The sequence below is a fragment of the Meleagris gallopavo genome, chromosome 2 (assembly GCF_000146605.3).
Source record: "Meleagris gallopavo isolate NT-WF06-2002-E0010 breed Aviagen turkey brand Nicholas breeding stock chromosome 2, Turkey_5.1, whole genome shotgun sequence".
NCBI classification, from domain to species: Eukaryota; Metazoa; Chordata; class Aves; order Galliformes; family Phasianidae; genus Meleagris; species Meleagris gallopavo.
Genome location: NC_015012.2, coordinates 38,951,696 through 38,963,473, shown reverse-complemented (window position 1 = coordinate 38,963,473; position 11,778 = coordinate 38,951,696). Strand labels below are relative to the sequence as shown.

General features: G+C 35.5%; 1 protein-coding gene across 1 annotated transcript in view; it reads left to right on the top strand.

The window, feature by feature from the left end:
• The window catches only part of NUP133 (nucleoporin 133), a 31,685-nt gene that overhangs the window by 10,192 nt on the left and 9,715 nt on the right, over nucleotides 1-11,778 (top strand). The window contains exons 11-20 of the mRNA XM_010707018.3: nucleotides 403-560; nucleotides 1,537-1,628; nucleotides 3,978-4,141; nucleotides 5,667-5,761; nucleotides 5,868-6,092; nucleotides 6,978-7,100; nucleotides 7,527-7,626; nucleotides 8,551-8,793; nucleotides 9,813-9,946; nucleotides 10,990-11,148. Coding sequence (XP_010705320.1) covers nucleotides 403-560; nucleotides 1,537-1,628; nucleotides 3,978-4,141; nucleotides 5,667-5,761; nucleotides 5,868-6,092; nucleotides 6,978-7,100; nucleotides 7,527-7,626; nucleotides 8,551-8,793; nucleotides 9,813-9,946; nucleotides 10,990-11,148 — 1,493 coding nt within the window. The remainder of the gene's footprint in view (nucleotides 1-402; nucleotides 561-1,536; nucleotides 1,629-3,977; nucleotides 4,142-5,666; nucleotides 5,762-5,867; nucleotides 6,093-6,977; nucleotides 7,101-7,526; nucleotides 7,627-8,550; nucleotides 8,794-9,812; nucleotides 9,947-10,989; nucleotides 11,149-11,778) is intronic.

Sequence of the window (11,778 nt, the reverse complement as noted above, 5' to 3'; positions counted from 1 at the left end):
TTTTTCTTTTCCTCCCCTCCCTCCAACGTTCAATTTTTCTTGAAATTAGCTTTGTTTTAAAGGTCAACCTAACGTTCATCATAGCTCTTTGTGCCAGGTGTCCAAATACATTGTCCTTGATATTCAGAGGTGTTTTTCAGTCTGAAGCAGAGATTAGGTAGAGTTTGAGCTACCAGAATCTTGATGGTTTTTTTGGGGTGGGTTTATTTTGTTTTCACTCAACAGTGCACTCAAACGTACATCATTGGTAGCAAACAGTATTCATGCTTTTTGTAAGTCAGGTGCAGTTGTGGGAATTACTATTGGTTCCTAACAAAATTTTATCTATGTTTATGAAACTGTGTCGTATTTTCTTCTTAATATTGCGTTTGACATGCCTTTATTCCTTTGTTGCCATCTTAGGAGACAGCATTTTAGGAGCAGGCTCTTATACTAGCCTCCCCATCTTCTTTGCCAAAAGAAGTGGACTTATTACCATCTTATCCAGAGAAAACATTTCTGTGCTTCCTGAAGACCTTGAAGATTCTCTGTCCTCTTCTGTTGCTGGACCAATAAGTGAGGTAATGGTTGAAAAGCGAGAACAGAAACAAAATATATTTTTGGACAGTTTGTATTCTCTCTTACAGTATTTGTCAGTTTGGGTAAGGCGTTTCTTCTCCCTACCCCATGATCTGGAGTAGAAATCTCTAAGAAGTATGTAATTTTTATCACAGATGTATTACTAGGTGTCACTAGGCCTGATAGAATTCTGAGTTCAAACTGTAGAGATTGGAGATTTTGCTCTTTTCTGTCAGGATGATCCCTAAAGCCTTTTCCTTTATGTGTGTAACAGACAGAATTTTCTTACTGCATTCTGAAAAGCTTGGAGTCTAAATTGATAGGTGCTGAATATTGTTTCTGCTCTTCTATGTATTTTTGTTTGAATACACCCCTACCAAAATGTGTGTGATAGCATTTTTATTGCCATTTTGGGCAGTGTGTGTTTAGTAACCTCTTAAATACTTCAAACGTGTTGTCTTTAAAATGTGTGTAGAATTTGTTGTCAAGATGTCCCTGGAGTAGGCGGGAAGAATGGAAAACCTTGCTAAGATAGGAAATAGGAGTGATGTTGATGGGCTAATAGTGAGTTTCAATTTTTATTCCTGTTAAATCACCTTTTTAGATGTGTTACTATAAGCTAGTATTTTAGTGGAAGACCTTTGTGGTGGTTGCTCAAATGGAACTATATTTTTCTTACTGGGTTAATCTCTATCTAGATTTGTCTGCACTTTTTGTGAGCAATAGAACTTGTTGTTACTTTGTAAAATTTTGTCAAAAATGTTAGTTTTGAACGCCTAAAACATATGTGTACACATATTACATGTACACACACAGAGCTACTTTATTGTAGGTTATCTTTTGGGCTTAAAAAGCACAACTGCTTCCAAGTGGCACTTTTATTTTGAATCTATGTTGTTATGAAGAAAAACAGGTTTAATTTCATAATGAAGCTTGCTATTTGTCTTTCATCTGAAATACTTTCTTTGTGTTATTAAGAGTCCTGCGTTTGATCCAGCCAGTAGGCTAGAAATTGTAGCTCAAGAAGATAAGACAAAGTTACTGAAAGCTGCTTTTCTACAATACTGCAGGTAAAAATTGCACTCTATCTTTGAGACTTTTTTTTTTGCTATTTTTGAAGGCACATTGGTACTTGAGTAGGAGGTTGTCTTGGTAAAGGTTTACTGTTGTGCTCCTCAATTAACAGTGGTTTTAGTGACACATGCACTTAGAATAGCACAGGTGCATCACTTCTTCATTAGCTGAAGATGCATGCTAAGAAGGAGCAGACCTTATATTAAGAAAAACTGCTTATGGTACTCTAGGAAAAATCATAGTTTAATTTGCAAAGAAAGCATAAATGTTTCATTCACCTCTAGATGTATTTTCAGAAAGATATTTTGACTGTGTATAAGCCCTGCAGTACTCTGTTAGTGTCAGTGAGAACATTCTCAGCTTTATTCATTTGTTTTCTTTATTCTTTCAGTGTGACACTTTATTGTTAAAAGTAAATAGGTTTTCCTATTATTTCTCACCTTTATTTGCTTATCAGTTTTCAGTAACACTGTGGAACATGTTGAACTGATCTAGTGGTTGGTGTCCCTGCATATAGCAGAGGGGTTGAAAGTGATCATTATGGTCCTTTTTAACTCAGGCCATTCTATCGTGCAATCATTCTATTTCCATGAACATTACCAACAAGGCAGATTTTGTGGAAAGATGGCATCTTTTTTAGATTGGCAAATGCAAGTGAGAAAAAAGTGACGTTTTTGGGGTAGAAGTAGAAATAAATATTGTTCTTCAAACTATCCTAAGGAAGGCAAACTTACTGTTGCAACACTTGGAATGCCTCTGAAAGGTTTGCTGATATACGAAGGAGGAAGAGGAGAGATGAAAAGATATATGGAGATGCAGGCTTGGATTAATTCTATTTAGAAGGGGTTGTTTTCAATATATATTCATTACTACAGAGCAAACAAACGGAAACACTCTTAAGACTAATCTCTGTAAAGAATCTTAATCTTCTTCTTAAATTACTTCTTTCCCAATCTTATGTTAGGGATTCATTGCATAGAATAAAGAATATCAGAATAAGACGTAAACTTGCACAGAACTTAGGAAACCTCAATTTTCTGAGAACGTGAACGAGGGACTGGAAACAGATCAGAGGAAAGTCGGGAGTAGTAGGGTGGACTGTGTGAAACAGCATGAAAGTCTGCTGTTATATAGTTATATCTATGTGGGTTATATATAGTATAACCCAAAAGAGTTACTTTTACAGAACTGGAAGAAATTAATAGTTTGGTTTGCACAACTTTTTTACTAGAAAAAAATGGCATAAGAGCTGAGAAATCTTCGAGAGAACAGCTGTAGCAGTGACCTGCCCAGGTGGTAAAGCAGTTGATGTAGAGGAAAGTTGTGCAGCTCGTGGAAATGTGCAAATCCACAAGCTGTGCATTGACCACAGTTGAACCTTACAGATCTAGTGATCATTGTATGGATGTTCTGGGAAAGATAGAGGTGATTCTTGCACCGTACTGGCTGATGACAGTTTGTGGTTTGATGGAAGCAATAAAAAGCAGCACATAAATTCCTTAGAAAAATGTGAAGAGAGAGAGGTGAAGATAGGACTTCTTTCCCATAAATGATGTAATACATTCTTGTTTTTAAAAGTATGTTTTACTTCAGTAAACTTCTGTTAAATTTCTGGATGCGATTCTGATTTTATTTCAAGACATTTGGCTTAGACAAACATTCATACAAAGTCTGATTAACACTAAAAGTATAAATATTTTCCAGTTAATATTTTGGAATCACGGTAATCCTTGGTTGAGTACAGTAATTTTTAATCACAAAATCAAATTGATGCTTTTTGTGTATATTGAATGTCTCTTACAGTGCTTCAGTATATCGTCATACCTTTTAAGCTGAAAGAACATTTAGATGCTTCTTCCTTATTCTTAATTTACTGACCTGAATAGAAAGAGTTTCTAAAATGTATGGGAAATATGAATAATGCATTATAGAGTTTGTCAGATCTTTGAGAGCTTTTACTGTATTGTCAGTCATGGGAGTGATGTCTTATATTCTTGCAAGGATTTCGCAGCAAGCAGTTGATCTTTGGAGACTTAATTATCAAAGACAATCAATAAACAGAGCAAAGGCTGAATCTTTTTCTCTTAATAGGAATAGGGACAATAAAAAGTAACTTCAAATACTTGCTGATTATGCTTCTTACTTTTAAAGACTGTGCAATTTGCTTACTTTAGAAGAATCAGAATACCTTTTATTTGTGACTAAAGATAGCCCAAACTGTTCAATATTTATAGTCTAAAATACAAGAAGAGTATCTCAAAAGGTGCTACAAATTGAGTTGTTCTTGTTCCTATAATCCTATCATATTTTTTTATTTCTTATATATTGCATTTCTTTTATTTCAGGAAAGATATAGTTAATGCTCAAAGCATGGTAGTTGAACTATTTCCAAGTAACACAGATGTGGATTCTGATGCTGAACTGGATAGGGCAGTGACTCAGATCAGTCTGGATTTAATGGATGATTATCCTGCCTCTGATCCAAGATGGGCTGAATCTGTACCTGAAGGTAAGCAAGTTGTTTGGTTGATCTGTGAAAAACTGCTTATGGTGCTCTAGGAAAGATCATAATTTGCAAAGAAAGCATAAGTGTTTCATCCACCTCTAGATGTATTTTCAGAAAGGCATAAAGGTGCATCTTATGAGACTGCCAGATTAACTTCCAGTTTACTGTGGTTAGTTCTTCATATAGTAACAGAAACAGCAAAGAAAATGGGCGTTTTGGGGGATGGGACTTTCTGCAAAGACTGAGTGGTACCACTTCAGTGTTCCCATAATTCCTTGAGTAGGTCTAGATTATTTTCTGCAGATAAATGTGTTAAGAAAAATAAGAGTTTATTTGCTCATGCTTGACCTTTTGTTAGCATGGATGTACAACTTCTGATAGATTTGGATCCTGGGTTGGGTAGAGTTAGCGCATCTCTCTGGCGCATTGGTATTGATGTCTGCTTTAAAGAGAAAACTATTTTGAATTTTTTTGTTGTATGTAAAGGATTAGAATAGACACCTTTTAAGAAAGAAATATCCTTGTTTCCTGATTTTCTTTTCTTGAACTGTGTTAACTTGAAGCTGTCCCCAGGACCTTCAGGCAGCAGTTGCCAGTTTCTAAACAGTCTCACTTGAAAGTGTGTGTACTAAGTACATACAGATGTATGAAATTGTCAGCCATCAAATCCTTAGTGTTATCTGAATCTTAATTTCATCTTTAACTCGGCAATTTATCTACACTTCTTATTGCCTAATAGAGAAGGGGAAGTTCACTGCTTCTTGGAAATAGTTCTGCTAATTTTGCTGATAGTAACAGTTCTTTTGAGTTTTGTATCTTAGTAGTTTTTTGGCTTAAAGCGTAAATAGAAAGTATTCAAATACAGAAAGGATTTTGTCTCTGGAGAATCTGCTTAGGTGAGATACCTGTAGGTGTGTTCATGAGGAAGCTTCCATCATCCTTACTGACTCCTTGAACGACCTCGTTGTTTGGTGGATGTATTAACATGCTTTTCGGTTGGAGGTTCATTTGAGGAGGAGGAAAAGTAGTTCTGATTAGGCCACTGCTTATGTTATGTAGTGGAACTGTTCAGGCAATGCAGAGGTAAAACTCAAGTCTGAGTGCCTGTAACTGCAGACTTTATTTGTGGTAGCTGTGATCTAGGGCATATAAATTCAGCCATATAAATTCAATTAATGTACTATGATAAAAAATAGTATCTTATTAATCTTACTAAAACTTGAGTAAGTTTGTAAGCTATTGTTTTAGCAGCATAACAAATTCATGAGCGCTTTGGAATAGTGCTGATCTGACACACTTTATTGCTTCTAAAGGCTTTATTTTCAGCTATGGTAGTGTTTAAAAGTCCCATTAAAAACAGCAGTATATAAATATGCATGCATATATTTAAAAGAGAAGTACCAGTGTAGTAGCAGTACAGAAACTTACAGAAATACATCTGCCTCAGAGGTAAAGAAAAATAGTGATCTTTGACATGAAGATATAAAGAGTTGTAAGATTTTTTTGTGTCTGTTTTTTTTTAATCTAGAAGCCAGTGGTTTCAGCAACACATCCCTCATTCTTCTTCATCAGCTGGAGGATAAGACAAAAGCTCACTCCTTCTTCATTGAGTTTCTTCACCAGGTAATATTTTACTGTTCTACTTATATCAGCAAACACAGAGAATTGTTTTTGACTTAAAGTAAAATGACTTAAAGCATGGATGGCGTGTCTGTCTGTTTTATAAAAGGTTGGCATATTTGAACGACTGGGCAGTTTTCCAGTACGAGGGATGCTGATGGCAACTCGACTGTTGCTCTCTGAGCATGCAGAAAAACTAGCAGCTGCTATTGTTCTCAAGAACTATCACTCCAGGCTGCCTGATCTAGTGAATGCTGCTATACTGATTGCTTTAAATAAAAGGGACTGTGACATTCCACCAAGTCTTACTCCTGCAGATATTTTCTTTCGAGAGGTAAGAACAGCAGAATGCATAGAATTCCTTTATTTCTAAATGGTATTGCATGTAGAGGATGCTGGAATGCATTAATGTATATTTTGATGTATTTCCTTTCAAAAATTAATTTTACACAATTTCCCTTTAAATAGTAATGGATTGGTAATGTTTTCCTCACTTCACTGCATGTATTTTTTATGTCTGTACAAGTGAATATGAGTACTTAACAAATTTGATTTCTCTACACAAAATTTGTATGATTTCGAACTAGCCTGTGTGGACAAATGGTGAAAAAGATGAATGCAGTTTTATAGCTTATCAGAAAATACATGCTAATTTATGATTCTTACGGGGTGAACTGATGGATATGAAGCTTTTTGCAAATAGGAGTGAAAGCTTATCAAATTATCAAATATGTTTTTCATAATTTTTTGTCCTCTTTAAAGCATATGTATCCTATCTCAGTTCTCAGTTCATGCTGCATTTAATTCATGTATCCAGTCCTTTAATTCTTCCTCCTTGAAAATAATTAAAAGAATTACACAGAGCACTTGAGGTTTTTTTTAAATATATATTATAACTTTATATTTTTCCCCAGTAGGGGGCATTAGTTGCTAATGGAGGAAAACAAATATAGTAGAAAATTAGACTAATTTTGATTGTTTAAAAGTAACACTTTTTTTCTGTCTGGTTTAAGGCTGGCAGTGAGGCAATTTATCTATTCTAGCTATTGTTTAAAATGTAAGTTAGTGATTTCATTATCCATGGGAGTAGTTAATATTTTTGGATATTGATCTGGATTCTACTAATACTTTTTCTATGCCACTCTTGTCATTTGGCCTGTAGGTATGAGCTGGGGGTGCGTGTGTTGGTGCTCACTGCAATTTTTCTTTATATTTTAAGGTGTCCCAAATCGATTCCATCTTCGGATGCTTACTAGAAGAGGAGGAACAAGTCCTGAGAGAGATGCATATTGAATCAATTGAGTGGGCCCAAGTAGTTGTCAACGTGAACAACATCATTAAGGTATAGAACTGCACCAACTGGAATGCTCATGGGAAGGGCAAATATTAATGAGTGCTCAGTTTGTTGTGTATATCAGTACGTCTGAGCTTCTGATGTGTGAAGTAAATACGTTTTTCATATGCCTAAATATATTAGAACAGAAGAGATGGTCTCCTGCAAAGTTAGGGACATTCCTATTCTCCTTAGCCACTGCTAGAAAGAGTTTGAGAAGCTGCAGTGTTGAAAAAAGTACCTGTATTTGTAGCAAAGAGTGAAGAGTTTGTGCTGAGAACTGAGACTTCTTACTCAGGCAATATGTTTCCTTCTGTATAACTGAGAAGGAAGGCACTATTAAAATAACATTTCAGAATTATAAAAGACAGTATTTTTTATAATCTGTTTTACACAGGTAGATTTTAAGATATGTATTTGCTTACCTTTAAACAGGATATGCTACAAGCTGCCTGTCAGTATCGTCAATCTCAAGCATCCTTATATAAAACAGGAGAGCTTCCAGAAAGAGAGCCTGAATACATTCCATGGACAGGTGAGAAGATACTAATACTAGCTCAGTAATTATTTGAAACAAAAAGGACTTCTGTGTTCTGGAAAACATGAATTCCAATCTGAATGTTAAACTTCTTGTTGAAAGCTTCTCAGAGATGGTCAGTAAGAGTGGGAGAAGTGAGATTTTGATCAGTGAGTGAAGAAATGAACAGTTATTCTGTCCAGGATTTTTGGTAACTCTTTAAAACTTGCATTGCAGATTCAACTGCAAAGTTTAGGAGACAAAGTTAATATATACTTTTAAGTGCTGTGTGCTGGTTCTAGTTGATGGAGCTATGGGGTATACAATTTCAAATAATTCATGGGATCTAGAGCTGTTTCAGAGGGGACCAGTGGTTCTCCATGTGCTTGAATGTGTCTTGTCAGAAGAAATGCTTCCAGAAGCAAACACTTCTGAGTTGGTGTTTGGGTTTTCTTCTGGCCTTTATGTATAAAACACTTGTTTAGCACTTCTAAGATCAAAATATTTTGAAAAGCACGATCTGTGTAAACTGTTCTGGTGTTTTATGATTACACTCATAGACTTATGTGGTTAGCAGAAACTTTTTAATGTTTTTTGCGTATTCTTTTCTTTCCTCAGAGATCATGCTAGTTCTTCTCAGAGTAGCTGATCCTGATAGCCAACAGCATAGAGTTGTGTGGTTGGGGGGGGTTGTGTTTTTGCTTCTTGGTTGTTTACTCCATTTTGGCCACATTTAATATTTAAAGGAAGATGGGAGTGTGTAGTTAGTGTAATTTTTTTTGATAATGTTTGAAACCTAAAGTGCTTAAGGTGCTTACTATCCCTTTTTCCCTATTTTTTTATTTTTTTTTTAAATTTTACTTGGCTGTGCTTTTGTTATACTTCAGCTTGTACTCCTTTGCAAGTGAGGTGGTTTTAACATCTATGTGTTGTTTTTCCAAGCATCCAGCAGCCTACGTGCAGCAATAACACGTCAGCATGGGATCATCCTGAAGGTGGTGTATCCTCAGGTGGACAGCAACCTCCGTAGCATTGTGGCTGAACAGGTGGTGGCACTGCTCGACTGTTTTCTAGATGGGTACGTTTCTCAGCTGAAGTCTGTGGACAGACCTGCTGATCAAGAGAGATACAGCAATCTGGAAATGGAATATGTGCAGAAGAGATCAGAGCTCTTGTCTCCTCTCCGTAAGTACTGATTGTTTTCCTTTAATGCGAGGTTTAAGTGTTCTGTTCAGTGAGAAAGTGATGCACACCTAATAGAATAAATGGCATTAGTGTATGAATTCTTTGTGTTGTATTTCAGTATATTAATTATTGGTTTTTATGATTTAATGGGATATTTGTAAAATGAGAACAGCTTAGTGTTTTTTCTAAGATTCCCTCCATACCCATGCCTCTAATAAGTTTGTTTAGCATTTATCAGAGTAAAAGTTGAATCTTGATTAGTCAAACTTGTTGTTTAATGTATCAGATGGTCACATCTTCAATGAATAATTGATAGCAGTGCCCCCTTGCTGAGTGGAAATAACCTTAAGCAAATTCACTTTATTGAATTTATAAACTTCTATTTTTTTTAGATTTATAGTAAGTGATACAGTATGAATAGCATAGCCTAATAATCACTGACTTTTAACATTCTTAAACTTCAGGAAAAGTCTCTTAAACTGTCAGTCTCGGTTTTACTGACATTCATGGGCTCTGTTAGCTTACAGGTACATCTCATATCATCATATTTAATCTGAAGTATAGTTTTCCTTGCAAATAAAAGCGTTCTGTGAACTTACGTATGTAATAAAACCCAAATGAAAGAGTTTAAACAACATATTTTGAATACAGATGCCCTGATCCAGTTGTTCTGTTTTCAGAAGCTTTTGCTGTCTGTTTCCTCACTTCATGTAATTGGATGGATACTAATAAAAATATTAAATCATGGATGATTTCCATCCTTCCCCTAAGGAACTGCAAATAGCAAATATGAACTTTCAGAGAAAATAGTGTATACAGGCCAGTTTATACAACTTCCCTTCTTCCCTCCAGTGCTGGGAGACAGAGATGGTATGTATACAGACTTGTACGTGCATAGGATGTGTGTGGAATATCTCCTTGACTTGAACACCTCAAATTTGTTTTCATTTCACTCAGACTTCTTCTGTCAGATAAAGATGAACGTATCTGATGTAACTTTTCTCTTCCTGGTTACTTAGTTTCCCTGGGACAGTATCAGATGGCAGCTGCTTTAGCAGAGAAGTATTGTGACTTTGATATCCTGGTGCAGATGTGTGAGCAGACAGACAACCAGGCCAGACTGCAACGTTACATGAGTCAGTTTGCAGATCAGGTATCTCTGTTCTTCTTTTTTCTTTACCTCAACCTCATTTAAATAATGCTTTATCATAACTTTGCACCTGAAGTCTTGCAAATTTTTTTCTTTTAACATATATGTGTGCATATATATATATTTACACAAACACACAGAAAGTTATGTGGAAAACTGAAGCCAAGATTTACCTTGCAAGACTTAATGGAACAATTTTCCCAGAGCTTGCAAAGAAAACATCAACAGAAATATGTTCTCTTTAGTTAGTTGTCTTAAATACTGATTTTGGTGGTATGGAATTTTTTTGTTTACTCATTTTTCGTTTTTTTTTTAATGTAATGCTTTTTGAAGTTGTACTGTGGTGAACATAGAAGGGAATAGATCAAGTCTAAAATGTAGAACATCAGATTAATGGTTTATTTAAACTTTTTGAAATTGTTAATGCACTTGAAGCAGCATTACAAGGTTAAATTTTGAAACAGCATTCAAGATTACTCTCAGAACACTAAGTTAAATCTCTAACTTAAATCCTGATCAGTTACTTAACGCTGAAGTTTTTGAGGATAAAATAGTCTATGGGAGTTGTTTTTTGTTAGTTTGTTTTAAAAATAAGGCTTTGTCAGCGACAAGGGGGAAAGGTTGCAGGTTCAGATGGAGGTAGGAGGGTATGTTTCAAGAACAGTGGCAGAAGTAAGCATCCAAGTCTGAAAGGAAGCATCAAGCACAGAGTTCTTAGTGTAGGAAAGGGGCAGTTGCAGAAATAAAGCTGGAACTATGGGTGAGGTGATGATTGTTTTCATTCTTGTGGGTTAAGAAGGAATTTGCATTTGACTTTACCTTCTCTTCCATTGAACTATGAATCCTGAGGTATCAGTATTTGATGAACTCTTTTAAGACTGTATTTCTAAAAGGACTCAGCTCTTTTTCATCAACCATATTTTTTTTTCAGTTTTGTTAATCAAGTTAACCCATGTTTTTCCAGCAGTAGCTTATGAAGTATTTAGCCAAATAAGACAAATAAGATGCTTAAAGGCAACTTTTAATGTGTTTGTTTTCCTATTCAGAATTTTTCAGATTTCCTCTTTCGCTGGTACTTAGAAAAAGGAAAACGAGGGAAGCTGTTATCTCAGCCTATTGCTCAGCATGGACAGCTGGCCAGTTTCTTGCAAGCACATGAGCACCTCAGCTGGTTACATGAAATCAATAGTCAGGATTTGCAGAAGGTAGGCTTTCTTAATACAAACAAACTCAAGTATCATGTTTTAAAACTTTTAACCACTGGGCCAGAAGTTCATGATCGAAAGAACAATGCCTAACTATGTGAATGAGTGGATAAAGGCACAGATCATTAATGAAGTACCAGAAGAATCCCTCCAGGCACCATCTGGTGTATCACATGAGCTACTGCATCATGGAATGGAAATCAGAGCTGCTTTTCACTCCTTGTTGATGACAAAATATTAGACATAGATATGATCACCAATCTGGTCATAGTGAGAGTTCACAGTGGGTATCAGTAAAATTCTCAAGATTATCTAGCAAGAGAAAAACTGCAGTTTTTATTTCAAAACTAATTAATCAAAAACAGAGAAATTCTGAGCTATTGCAAATTTAAAAAAAAGGAAAAAAATAAGTATTAACTACTTCAATCATGCACATTTGTAATTTGAAAGCAGTTTATTTTTAAAGTAGTTGATCTCCATGTGGATAGATTAATGTTTAAAAACAAAACTTGACTCTTTGTTGCCTTCTAGGCTGCCCAGTTTTTCCTACTTCTGGCAACAGTTTGTGTGCCAATTTATTAACACAATATTCTGATACCATGAATTATAGGTTGAGAATACCATACAACC